The sequence below is a fragment of the Panthera onca genome, chromosome E1 (genome assembly GCF_046562875.1).
Source record: "Panthera onca isolate mPanOnc1 chromosome E1, mPanOnc1 haplotype 2, whole genome shotgun sequence".
Classification (NCBI taxonomy): Eukaryota; Metazoa; Chordata; class Mammalia; order Carnivora; family Felidae; genus Panthera; species Panthera onca.
Window position 1 is genome coordinate 1,416,397 of NC_138352.1, and position 13,468 is coordinate 1,429,864.

Below are 13,468 nucleotides of genomic sequence, written 5' to 3' on the forward strand. Positions count from 1 at the left end.
CCCAGCAGTGCCTGGCCCAGTGGGAAGGGCAGGCGGGTGGGGCTGTTACTTGGCTCTTCATGAGCTCTCCTAGCTATGGCATGCATCCAGCATAAATGATGAAGGGGACAAATAATGGAGTACAAGCGGGTGCCTTTGCTGATGAAATACCGTTGTGTGTATATACACATTTACCTCATGAAATGTATCAAACGCTCAGAAAAAAGTACCCTTTTTCACAGCCCAACATTGACTCAGCATGCAAAACAGCAAGCCCTGCCTCGGTGGCCCAGAACCATGGCCCTGGCCATGCCAGTGTCCCAACTACCTGCTGGCCTTCCTCCTGAGGACCCGCACCTCTCTCACTGCTCTCAGAGCCAGCTAAGGCTGCAGCCAGTTGTCTGCCTCCCTGGCCTGGGCCAATTCAACATGTGGCCCCTGCCCTGGCTTAGCAGCTCCGTGGGGAACCCAAGAGCGGTCTGTGCTGTTGCATCAGATGGTAGGAGGCAGCGGGCAGGCGTCCACGGCATCCCGCAGCCCCCTCACACTTCCTGGGATTTGTCCACATCCAAGACCCAGAGCTTCGGAGGGAGGGTGTGTCCACGGTTCTCGGGGATGGTCATGGGGTCCCACTGAGGCCGGAGGATGGGACGGTGGCAGGCAGAGCAGAAGAAGCCAGCCCCAGTGCATTGTGAGCGCTCCCTTTCCATGATGCAAGAGAAAGAGGAGCCTCCTCCGCTTTCACCAGACGGGATGGGGGGAGGAAAGCAGGAAGCACGCTGGCAGGATCCAAAATTCCAACCAGACTGGCCACTGGGCTCGTTCCCTGGCGTGTGGGTGGACGGATTACGTGCGCCTGACACGCTCAGATCATGGCTTTCCCAGCACTGTGCTGGCCGTGACTGCAGTGGCTTTAATCCCTTCACGGGCTTTTCGGTCCAGTACCCCATTCACTGTACACACACCCCAAACTTGCCATGGGGCAGTTTGGTCCCAGCCTGGCCAGCTTCCTGGAATTCAGCCCAAACCAATACTTTTGGGGACTCCCTGCAGGGTTTCAAAGAACGTTTTCCCACAGCCTCCAAGGAGGACGTTCCAGCCCCCCGGACCCTGCCGTGGATGCCGGCGGGCAACCGCGTCCCCCTACCCGCTGAGTCAGCCGCTCGCCTTCACCACCCAGACATCACACCCAGGAAGAGAGCTGGGAGTGACCCCTTGCCTGAAGGTGAGGGTCAAGGTCAAGTCTTTAAGAAGATGAAATCAACTTCCGGATCTAAAACTACCTTTATTTATCATTGGCGCAACATGAGACGCCATCATGAATCAGCAGAATTATAAAACTGTACAGGAGGTACAAAAATAGGCTGTTTAACTTAGATAATTACCCTCACATCAAGCTTTAAAAATACACATAAAAATTGTACAATCTGGCAGTTTATAAAATATAAAGCTAAAAAGAGGATTGTAGGTTCACAAAGAGGATTCTATCACACAATTAACACATACCCATTAAACAACCGTCCACAGAGAAGACACAATGGCACAGAATTTTCTTTAAAAAAAAATCACTTAAAAATGAAAATTTTTACCCTGACCAAATCATTCACCCTTTAATGACAAAACCACTGTGAGGCATCCATTCCGTGGAAGGATACAGTAGAACTTTTCCAGTTTTAAAATGGTCAGGGGTGTGTTGTCCAAAACAAATCTGATGTGCTTTCAAAGCAAGTGCAATTGTAACCGGGTATACGTCAGAGTAAAAATTAAATAAATATAAATAGGTTAAATAAATAGGTCATTGCAAAAGGAACACTACGTAAGGTCTGCATCTGAGAATGCCGCATGTTTGACTGGTAATGCTTTCTAGGTAAGTGGGGACTCCCCCGTCACAGCTTTTGGGATACTGAAAAGAAATACTGTACCCGCCGAACACACAGAGAGCACAGGGTGAAGCGAGCGGGGTGCGGGCTTTGGCCAGAAGCGTTAAGGCTGCTCCAGTGGTAGGCTCGTCGCAGATGCTTTCTTTGTGGTTGTCCAATGAAAACAGAAAGGGTTTACGCGCTGATACAAGAAACGGGAACCTGGGTTACTCACGGGAAATCACTGTTTCATAAAAGAAACAAAGTATGGGAAGAAGGGACACTTTGATTTAAAAGGTAATGGTCCAACCTTGGAAGGCGGAATTTGGGCCCATCCGTATGGGACACCTGGTGACTCTCTCCTAGGAAAGACCAATGCCAAGCCAAACTCAACTGAAAGGACTGCTCCGGGATGGTGAAGGCATCAGCAAGGAAAAGACACTGACACGTACAAAGAAAAGGGATTTCAGGAACTAAACGAGCAGAGAGAAAGCTAAAGAGAACTTAGAGACTCTTTACAGGTGTGCTGCGTGCTTCCTCATCCAGCTCTTGGGGGGCAAAGAACCAGTCTACCCTCTGTGAGGACTTCAAGGCCAAGGATGCAATGAACAGGGCTGGAGAATGAAAGCAGTCTCGGGACATCCAGGCCTGGCCAGAGTGCGGCTTCTGAAGAGACAGCAGCTGAGAGGAGAAAGGCCTACAGGCCAGAGGCCCCCTACAAGTGCGAGGGGGGCAGCCGGTTCATCTTTCACGGCAGAGAGAGAAACTGCAACGGGAAACAAGTCACATTCGCACAAAACCTCACCAAAGTTGACTCTGAGATAAACACCTTTCCTCTAGAGTTGGCAGAAAGAAAATACTTCGCTGGACCCGCTAACCTGTGGATCCTCTAATATGTGCCAGAGTGAGGTCTCACCGGAAAGAACCGAGGAGGACTATGGCATGGAGAGGGAGGGGGAGGGAGAGCCTGCCGCGCCCCGGGTTTTATGTCGGCCGCTAGATGATTCGGTGACTTACCAAGGACACCAGTGATTCCCCAAAAGTGCAAGTGCTCTGATACCTAGTGACACGTGAGCTCTTTATATGCTGAAGTCAAAAAGACTCAAGAAGCAACAGGAGAAATTCTGGCAGGCGCACCGAAGACCGATTCAACGCGAGGTTCAAGACAAGATTTAATGAGAGTGTCCCTGGGGTTCCTAACAGATGCAACTAAATTCTGTCGGAAAAAATGAAAGTAGCGTACTTCTAAAAAGTTAAACAGCCTTCTAGAAATCACACTAAAGATCAAATAGCTCAGCTGCTACGCGACGCACACGGCTGAAAAACCCTGTTCTAGCAAAAGACACCTTCCCGCTACGCTGAGCACAACAGGAAACCAGAATTCTACAGATTAGAACAAGATATAGCAGATGATGCCCAAGGTGTTTCCACGACAAGTGCCCACACGAGAGACCTCTTCAAACCACCCGAGGGACTGATGAGTGACCAGATTCTGAAAAGCGACGGACAGAAGGCCAACGGAGCAGACTTGACCAGATCAGACGGGTTCTGGGTCACAGGCAGCTTTAAGAAAGAAGAAGTGTGAACAGCAAATGAATGCCCTTGCCCACCCTCTGGCTTTTCCGGGAGTACTGGTGCTTACTTTCTGCTTACTTTCTTACTTTCTCTCTCTCTCCACGCTCTTTAAAAAGCAGAGGTTTTGCCTATCTTGTTTACCTCTGCATCCCCAGCACCCAGGATCCTGCCTGCTCACACAGTGACTACTCAAAATAAAATACATCGAATACAGGAGTTTGAGAAAGGGGGGTGGTTAGAAATGAAGGGGATAAAGAGAAAAGGCATTTAAAAAACAGCCATCCTGGAGACAAGGTGGGCCCAGATACGGAGAGGACACAAACCCTGGGCAGCCAGAAGTGACCTGACTACTCCCCCCAGGACACTGTTCAGCCATGAGACCAAAGCAGGCCAGGTGCCGGCAGCACAGAGGGCCGACGGCCCTGTTCGTCCCCTGTGGCACCTTCTCTGCCTGACTGCCTGGCAGGCCATCACCACTCAGGCCCGGCTGTGAAATGACCAACCACAGAGCCATACAGACAATGGTGCGGGTGCATCAGAGCAGGGAGAGGAGAGGCGTCTGGCTGCGTTCCTGAAAAACGGGAAGTATGGCAGAAGATCCCACGATGTCAGCCAAAAACGCCAGGGTTCCAAGGTATCAATGAGGTAACTGATGAGGTTTAAAGATGCAGGATAATGCTAATTTAAGAAAAAAAGTGACTTCAGGCATTATGAAAGGGAACTGAATTCTACGAAGGCAGAAGGCCCTCGTACAAATCCATCAGCAAGCACGTCACAGAAGAAACAGTGAGTTCTCGGTCCGTCAGTACACCCTCGCTCCTGAGTGGAGTCTCGGAGGTCGGTCGCCAGCACTGAAGGCAGCGTGATGATGTGCTCACCCGGCTGGACAAAGGACACGGGAGACATCTCCTTACTTCGTACCCTGATCTCACTTAACTGCTAAGGCTCTCGGTAGAGAAAAGACAGAGGAATTTTTGACTGAAACTAAAGTTAAAAATTAAACTAGTTTTAGCAAAAAAGATGGTACTGACATAATGTAGAGAATATCACTTCGAAGCTGTTTCATGGGTGTATATAGCCTTGCTCTAATGTTTTACTCCACAGCAGTAGAGCACGTTCTGAACACGAACGCTCTTTCTGGAGGGGGTGGAGACTTTTGGTGCCACACAAAAGAGAAAGTGTACTATAGATCTTGCATTTAGCTTCTTCACAAGTAAACTTCAAGTTCAGCTTACCTATGCTAACGCAGCATTCTACAGTATGTTCAAAAGAGAAAGTTATTAAAATCTGCCAGGAGAAACATAAAAACCTGCCCACGAAGCAAGTGGTGACCCTGGCCTTGGCTCCGCCCCCCTGGCCCGTCCTGCCGGGTCCAGGGATGGGGGAACCTCATTGCCCACCTGCTGGCCCAGGGCTCTCCCAGGGTGGCTGAGAGGGTCCTATTTGGCCTGCTCTCGCCTGGGTGCTGCTCTTCGTGATGGGGAACTTACCACCCCTCGCCCCCAAATGCTCCTAAGCACCCCCTTAAATCCACCGAAGGCCACCGGGGCATGTGGTGCTGATCTGTCCCAATGCCACGCCCCACACTCCAGACTCTTCGCTGCCCCCAGGGAACACTGGTTATAGTGACCTGGGAGGCTTTGGGCACGTTCATGATGAGTGAGGCATCTGTGATCCCTGGGGAACGACACCCTCTGAACGTCTTCCTCCTCCTTAGCGCCGCTCACCTCTGGAGCCCCACTCCGAGCAGAGGCTGCACTGAGTGCGTCTCAGCCTAGCTGGTCGAGGAGAGAGATGCTCCTGGTCCTGCCTGTAGGCAAAACGTAGCACTCCCTCCTCTCTCTTCCTCATAGGCCGACATCAAACAGGAAGTTTACAAACAAGTGTAAGTCTGAAGCACGTGTGTCCACGAGGAGGTGGAGGATGCCTCCTTCGCTGCCTCTGCGACGGGCCCTCCTCAGCAGAGGACCCCCGAACGTAAAGCTCTCATGGCCAACAGCTTCCCAGCATCCTACAGGCCAAGGCGGGGGGGTCGTGTTCCCCACTTCCTGGGGTGAACATCTGCTGGCTGTAGAGCGGGCTCAAGGCACTTGGTTTGGGGGCCTGGTCTCCCTGCTAAGCCGGGAGGCATCAGGCTCGGGCTGGTAGAGACCAGGCCCTCAGTCACAGCTGGGGCCACCAGAACGGCGGCCACCCCGGCTCAAAGGGCGTCTGGAGTCACGGGGGGCCGGAGCTCTGGGGGCTCGTGGCAGTAGTAAGGCTGGAAGAGCCTCTCGTGGCTGCAGGGCTCCATGGCCCGGTAGGTGTGGGGGAGGAGGTGGGGGAAGCGGGACGTGAAGTAGCGCACAAAGTCGTCGGGGAGAGAGCCCAGCGTCTCCCGCACCTCCGCGGGGAGCTCCCGGTAGTGGTGCTTCTGCAAACAGGGCGGACACACAGACACGGCGGTTAGCAGCTGGGAAGCTGGGAAACACCGCTAAAAGACCCTCTTACTATCCAAGGAAGACAGGATGTTAGCTGGTTTTCTGAAAGGAGAAAAGGCTTAGGGACCCACAGTCCATCTGTTTATCTTACTTGCTTCCCCTCCCTCAGGAGGGGGCCTCAGAGCTGGGCCTGGCCCAGTGCTGTGAAGGCGGGAGGGAGCTTCCCTACCAGAGTGGCCCGCGGACCAGGCCTGCGTGGGAAGGTCTCCATTAAGGGAGTTTATACGGCGGCGCTGTATCAGGCAGGCACAGGGCATACAAAAGTCACCACAGACAACAGCAGCATCAGAGAGCCTGCTTCCCAGAGCGGAACTCCTCACAACGTCCCTGAAGAGAAAACCCGTCCAAGGCAACACAGAAGAGCCTCCGCGAGGTCAGGATTCTAGTATGAATGGAAGGCCCCAGAGGACAGAAAGGAGGAGGAGGGTGGTTGTACCCCGGCTGCTGGTCTCATCTGGGGTTCACCCCCCTTACCTTGTTTCTCATGGCTCGGAGAAGGTCGCGGACAGAGCCACCTTTATAGGTTCTGAATTTACGCAGATCTAGGGAAAAAAACAAGGACTACAATGTAACAAACACATTTCCAAAGAAAAGGACTGCTGGGGTTCCCCGGGATTAAGCGATCAGACTGAGACACGACATAACTCTGCCATACTTGTGACTGACAGGAGTGTGCCCCCCAGAGTGAACCCGAGGGCAGTGGCAGTCTGAATTCTGCCTCCTGGTTGCACCCACAACCAGGAATAACCAGTGAGGGCAGGGCAGCCATCACTCACCTGTCACCCTAAGGGACGCACACGAAACCCACGTCAGTGTAAAGGTCTGATTTGTGCCCAAACCCCAGAGGACACGCCCACAAAAGCCTCAACCCTGCGAGGGGGATTTGGAGCCCAAACAGCCTGGAGTTGCCAATTCCACGTTCACTTCCTAGAAACGGCCGCTGCTCTTGGAACGCGTCTGCCAACATCTGCTGTCAGGGCCTCGGCACGGTCACCTGTCTGCAGGGGGACGGTGATGTTCTCTCTCCAGTCCGTCTTTACCACGGCTCTCCCGCCTCGCTCCAGCTGCTTCACTATCGGGCCGTCCAGGGATTCCTTTTCTATTCGGTCACTCACGTCCTATGAGGGTGACAAGGGCAGCAGGTGACGGTCAGTGTGCAGAGAAGCAGAAGCTGGAGGAGTGAAACACCAGGTCACGGAACGGTCACTGCCCCGCAAGCCGCAGGCCCAGACTGAAGTCTGCCTCAGAACCGGCAGCGAGCGTCCTGTCTCTGTCCCCTCACGATCCATTCACTTCTCCCCCGTGAGCAGCCGTGTCTGGGGTTCACAGGGGAGGGGCCCACACGGACATCTCCGTGACAGAGACGTGCCACACCTCTCCACAAACCCTAACGCCTCACCCACGTGTCACCCATGTGCACACGTACGACGTGCCACACGGAGCCCCTGTGTGCAACCCGTGTTCATCAACGGACAACAAGCACCACCACCACCACCAGAGCTCAATTCTGATTTGCATCTTGCGCTTTTCCACCACCCAGGGCAACGGGACAAGCGCAAATCTAGGACTGGCCATCAGTCCTCATGCAAACAATTAGAGAAGACAGATGAAGCCCTCTTGTAGAGGGAGAGAGCTGCTGACAAGAGTGTGGGCTGCAGAGGGCCTGGACCGTGTTTGAGGGACACAGCTTGGGCACGAGCTCCAACAGCCGAGGAAACGGGAGCGGCGAGCCCCACACACGTTAGCGCCGCACAGCGTCACCAGCCACGGTCTCTTCCTTCTCTGATGAAGATGGAGCCTGGCTGGCCAACTCTAGGACTTGTACCCGCCATGGGCAAGCCTTGGAGGGACAACTTCTGCAAAGCGGGTATAGCTGGTCGATACAACGGAAGCCCGGTGTGTTCACAAGACATGGGACTTGGCAAAACTTAAGAGTTTTAATCCTAACCCACAGAGGGGTGAAGGTCCCTTTCTGTGAGCTCTATTCCTGCCCTACATCTGATCATCATCAAAGGAACCTGGCTAGTTTTCAGAAGTCCCTGCAGGACAAGTGACCTCAGAACTCGAAGGTTATGACCTGTGCAACACAGAGAACGAGCCTGATGTTATCCACACTCACTGCTGCCATGGAGAAGGGCACGAAACCCTCCCCTTCCCAATCCATCCAAACAGTGACTAAGCACCTGCCATGTGCCAGGCTATGTCCTGGGCAGTGGGGACACAGCAACGAATCCAGAAACCAACCACTCCTGCCCTCAAGGCGCTTACATGTTGGGAGTTACACCAGAACCAAAGCTCTAGTCAGACTCCAGGACACTTTGATGATCACTCCTAAACCCAAGTTCCCCTCTGATCCAGGCCCAGGAGGAAAAGCACTGCCCGCGTGTGCCTGCTTCTCAGAGCTGGTGTGTCTGGATTGAGCCATGCTGATCTGACCCCAGAAGGCTCGACTACAAAGGCTTCACACAGTCAAACCACTGAAGGAGCTCACAGCTACTGATCCTACAATTTAACATCTCAGAATCCACCTCAAGCAAAGAGAGATCTGGGCAAAGACTGAGTTAAAAAGGATAGAAAGAGCCCAATGTAAGTAAACGTTTAGATTTATGAGACTTGAATGAAATACGATGCCTATGATTTGCTTCGAAGTAATCGGGTGGAGAGCGGTGGAGAGAGAGCAGAGGTTCAGGTAGTAATTGCTGGAGCTGGCTGATGGGTAAACGGGAGTTCATTATAGTATTCCCTCCACTTTTGTGTGTATTTGAAAGTTCCCAGAATATAGCATATGACAGAGCACTAGTCATTAAAGTTTTAGAACTTTAACATGGAGAAAGATTATGTTAAAATTCTACATTAAAGACCATATTAATACAGTACTATTAATACTGTAATAAAATATATTAAAATATTATGTACTGTAAAAAAAAAAAAAGATACAAAATTGTATATACGGTTTGATCCTAATCACATTTTTATCTATATGAAAAAGGTATGTTAAAATGTCGACCATGGTTATCTCTTGGTTATGGGATTAGGAGCCATTTGTTTTTTGATATTTTATTTTTTTATTTTATTTTATTTTTCTATTTTTATTTTATTTTATTTTATTTTATTTTATTTTATTTTATTTTATTTATTTTATTTTATTTTATTTTTGCTTTTTGCTGTACTTTCAAAATCTGGAAGAAGTTAAATGAAGACTTTTGATAACAAACAAACCACAAACAAGAGATGTACCTGGAAGAACTGGAGCTGCTTTTCCAGGCTCCAGAAGAACGGGTGCTTCAGCACATGCTTCGCAGAGGGGCGTTTCTGAGGATCCATTGCGATCATCTTCTCTATTAATTCCCGGGCAATGACGTCTTCTACAGAGGAGGAAAATAAACAAGTAACTGATTATCACCGGCCCACAGCCACCATGAAATACTCAAACCTTAACAGTGCATGTGCCTTTTGATTCAAGATTCTACTGACACAACCTCACTCCAATAGCGTAATTAAGAACTTGCACAAGCTTCAGCTGATAAGGGGAGTCCTCACCACACAGTCTGTGAAAAGAAGTAACTGGAAATACCCACTGTCGGAGGCTTTGGTAACACTGCCTCCACGTACTGGGCTGTGCTATTAGAACGATGCCCTGGTAAGGGGTATCTGGGTGGCTCAGTCGGTTGAGGGTCTGACTTCGGCTCAGGTCACGATCTCATGGTTCATGAGTTTGAGCCCCGTGTCAGGCTCTGTGCTGACAGCTCAGAGCCTGAAGCCTGCTTCGGATTCTCTGTCTCCCGCTCTCTCTCAAAAATAAATAAACAATAAAAAAAAAAAATGTTAAAAAAAAACGATGCCCTGGTGAAATACCTATCAACTTGGAGAGATATTCAAGATGATGTTAAAAAACAAGCATGCCAACTATCAACAATAGCCAAAGTATGGAAAGAGCCCAAATGTCCATCGATGGGTGGATGGATAAAGAAGATGTGGTATATATATACACAATGGAGTTATTACTCGGCAATCAAAAAGCATCAAAGCTTTCCATTTGCAACCACGTGGATGGAACTAGAAGGTATCATGCTAAGCGAAATAGAAAAAAACAAATATCATATAACTTCACTTATACGAGGAGTTTAAGACACAGAACAGATGAACACAAGGGAGGGGAAGCAAAAATAATACAAAAACAGGGAGGGGGACAAAACATAAGAGACTCTTAAATATGGAGAACAAACAGAGGGTTACTGGAGGGGTTGTGGGAGGGGGGATGGGCTGAATGAGTAAGGGGCATTAAGGAATCTACCCCTGAAATCACTGTTGCACCATATGCTAACTTGGATGTAAACTAAAAATAAATCAATAAATTAAAAAAAAACAATTACCCATAAAAAAGAACAAAATAAAAATAAAGGCATGTAAGAAAAAAGCATGCCAAAAAAGAGTATGTACTATTTATTTATTTTACAAAAGTACGCATATCTAACTAAATACATGATTGGAATAAGATATACAAAAGTATTAATAGCAGGAATTCATCACTGTGTAATGGGATTATGGATCTTTTATGCTAATCTCTTTCTACAAGGAATAATAAAAATTAATCCAAAACAGTGAGTTAGTTTTACATTTTTTAAAAAGGTGGCACTGGGTGTCATGGGCCAATTTTAACACAGGAAACGCTGAAGTCAGGAAAAAAGACCTGTCGCCCCTGCACCCAAAGAGCAAGACCCAGGTGTCTGCCCCCCCGCCCAGCCACACCCCCTGATCACTGGCCTGCACACGAGTTTATGGAGCACGGACGACTGTCCTGAATATCAGCGCAGGAAGGGACTATTAAATGCTCACAAGCCAAAGCTGGAAAATAGAGGTCCTTGCCCGGGTCACACAGGTAACTGGGGGACCTGAAGGAACCTCAGAGCTGTGTGCCTTCAGGAGGAGATGCTCCAAAGACAACCCAACCTTCTACCAGCTTTGGAGTGAGTCAGCGATGCACTGAGGCTCACAGGGCCAGCGGTTGGAAAGAAGGGCCTCTGGAAGCACAGGGCTGGCGCCCTCCCAGGGCTCAGGGGCCACGTGGTCAGCCGGAGCGGCTCCCGACCGTCCTCTGCCGCCCCCTCACCGTGCTTCTCCGGGTGTAAGCAGTCGAGGCTGTAGGCGCCCAGGAGGATGTTGGCCTGCCGCTGCAGGGACTTGCCAAAAGGGTGGCTGCCCTCAGATATCACGTAGTAAAAGACACAGCCCGCAGAGAAGATGTCCACTGTGTAGGTCTGAAAAGAGAGACGCAGGGTGTGAGAGGCTTCTGGAAAATTCTCATCCTCACTGAGAAGCAGCAAGGACAGGAGTGCTGCCGTTGCTTCTACCACCTTGAAGGGTCCAGGGAGACTGGACTAGCACGCCAGAAGTGCCCAGAGCAGCGCTGGCACCCGCAGGGGCTGCATGAGGGTCGGTGTTTGCAGTGGAACGTGGGCTCTAGAGCCGACTGGCTGGGGTTGGAAGTGACTGAAAAGTAGGGGGGAGACACGGACAACTGCCCACACTACTACGGGAGCTGCCCCTTTCACTTGTCTGAACACGAGACCACATGGAAAACGCCAGCAGCATGCTATTCACACAGAAGCTCTTTGATAAAGAACTGTCATGTTCCAGCTACGTGCGCCGCAGCCCCCAAGTCTTGAATGCGGAGGCTCTCGTCCCCGAAGATGCGGGAGGCTGGCAGTTTTCCCCAGAGCTGCTCCCACTACTCACGGGATTGTCCTTACAGTCCTCGCTCAGCATCTCCGGAGCGATCCAGCCTTCTGTGCCAGGCACTCCTGAGCGGCGGCTGAAACTGTGCCTGCCCACAGCCAGCTTCTTGCAGAGGCCGAAGTCAGAGATCATGGCCTTGATCCTGCCATGTGCGTTGGGCATGGACAGGAGAATGTTGTGGGGCTTCAGGTCTCTGTGAACTAATAGAAAACTCCAGATCAGTCTGGTATTTACCAGTGGCGTCGGGCCTCCTCCTGCGGCGGGGAGTGCACTCTTCACGGACTCCCAGCGGGCCCGCCAGACCTCTAAGGGTTTTCTGGTTTGCAGCTGTGAAAGATTCCTCCTCAAATTCTTATTCTCAAAAGGCCACCTAAAAACCCCACAGGCACACCAGCGAGGACGCTGAGATTCTCAGCAGAGGCAAGGACCCCTCCCCAGCAAGGGAGCTCCCCACCGGGCCGCGGCTGGTAAATACAGGGGAAGCTTCTCACCAATGTTGAGGGAGTGCAAATGGGCCAGGCCCGAGGTGGTCTGCTGCAGCAAGGTGATGGGCTCCAGGCCGAGGTGGGCGAAGTCCTTCTGCTCCACGTACTGCAAGAGACACACGACAGCCAGGTCACGCACACAGCCCTTGGGGACGGGCCCCTCCACACAGCACTTTTTTTCTCTAAGTGATTCAATTGTATTCAGGAAAGTCCTGCCTGCAACTTTTGGCCTTAATTAATGTTTGGGATTAGGTTGGCTCATTTTCTCTGATCCTGTTTTAAGAAAGAAACGGGAAGTTGTACTGACCACACTCTGTCCAAATGCACATTTGCTCACGGACTTTCTCTGGCAGCCGTAGGCGAACTTAAAAGTTCCAGCTGGCTCGTGTGCGGTGAGAAAGGTAAGAGGGCAAGGAACTCAAGTTCACTGCCTCCTACAGGCAAACCTGCAGGTGTCTGATACTGACATAGTGTCACGTGAGCCTGGAGACTGAGCAAAAGGAGTTCGCTGGATGGTCTCAATGACCTGACTCCTCAACCAGCATCCTCCAAGCCCAGAGCAGCCCTAACCCACCGGGAGAACAACTGCCAGGTTTTCTGGAGGCGGAGGGACAGAGATACTAACTGTAACCAAAGACCATCCCACCCAACTGAAGCTGAGGTGATAAAAATACCCTCCAACCGGATTGTTTGTGGTTACATGGGTGTGAGCCCCGTCACATGCACCAAATGTTCATCTACGTGAGTGTGCGGTGTTGTAACTTCAGTAAAGTGAATACAGAGAAATAAAGGGAAAAGAAATGACAGTCTCTCGCGCCACCTGCCTCCAGGAGCAGGGAGGCCGCAGGACGAAGGCAAAGCGGCCCCGGGGGCACCCACCTCCTGCAGGGTGGCCGCACACAGCTCGATGGCAATGTACTGGAACTGCCGGTCCCTCTCCGTGCAGAAGTAACGAATCACGTTGGGGTGCTCGTCTGATTCCCGAAGCAGCTGGACCTCACGGTCCGCGAAACTGAAACACTCGGGGAGGATCCTCTTGACGGCCACATCGCGGTTGTCGAACATGCCCCTGAGGACAAGGACCACAGGTTGGTTTGGGGGGGGGGGGGGGCGAGCCAGGCTGTGGAAACGGGAGACCCCGCAGACCCATGGTGCTCCTTCTGCGATGCGGCAGCCACCCTGGGAGCCTCGTAGCCCCTGACCGACCACCACGCGGCCAGCACTTCCTCCCTGGAGGTGAAGTCCTCCGTCTTGGCCACCACCGTGACCCTGCGGCACCCCCCAGCCTGGCGTGCCACCTGCAGGCCGACAGACCTGGACGTGAGGGCAAGTCACAGAGCTCTCCAATCCACTC

General features: G+C 51.4%; 1 protein-coding gene across 3 annotated transcripts in view; it reads right to left on the reverse strand.

Annotated features, from left to right (window-relative positions):
* Window positions 1-1,244: 1,244 nt before the first annotated feature.
* The window catches only part of ERN1 (endoplasmic reticulum to nucleus signaling 1), a 78,709-nt gene continuing 66,485 nt past the window's right edge, over window positions 1,245-13,468 (reverse strand). For all 3 annotated transcript variants that reach the window (XM_078438296.2, XM_078438295.2, XM_078438297.2), the window contains 8 exons: window positions 12,994-13,183; window positions 12,121-12,220; window positions 11,630-11,829; window positions 11,004-11,151; window positions 9,131-9,258; window positions 6,888-7,011; window positions 6,368-6,435; window positions 1,245-5,826 (listed from right to left, as the gene is read on the reverse strand). In XM_078438296.2, coding sequence (XP_078294422.1) covers window positions 5,614-5,826; window positions 6,368-6,435; window positions 6,888-7,011; window positions 9,131-9,258; window positions 11,004-11,151; window positions 11,630-11,829; window positions 12,121-12,220; window positions 12,994-13,183 — 1,171 coding nt within the window. In that variant the 3' untranslated portion in view covers window positions 1,245-5,613. The remainder of the gene's footprint in view (window positions 5,827-6,367; window positions 6,436-6,887; window positions 7,012-9,130; window positions 9,259-11,003; window positions 11,152-11,629; window positions 11,830-12,120; window positions 12,221-12,993; window positions 13,184-13,468) is intronic.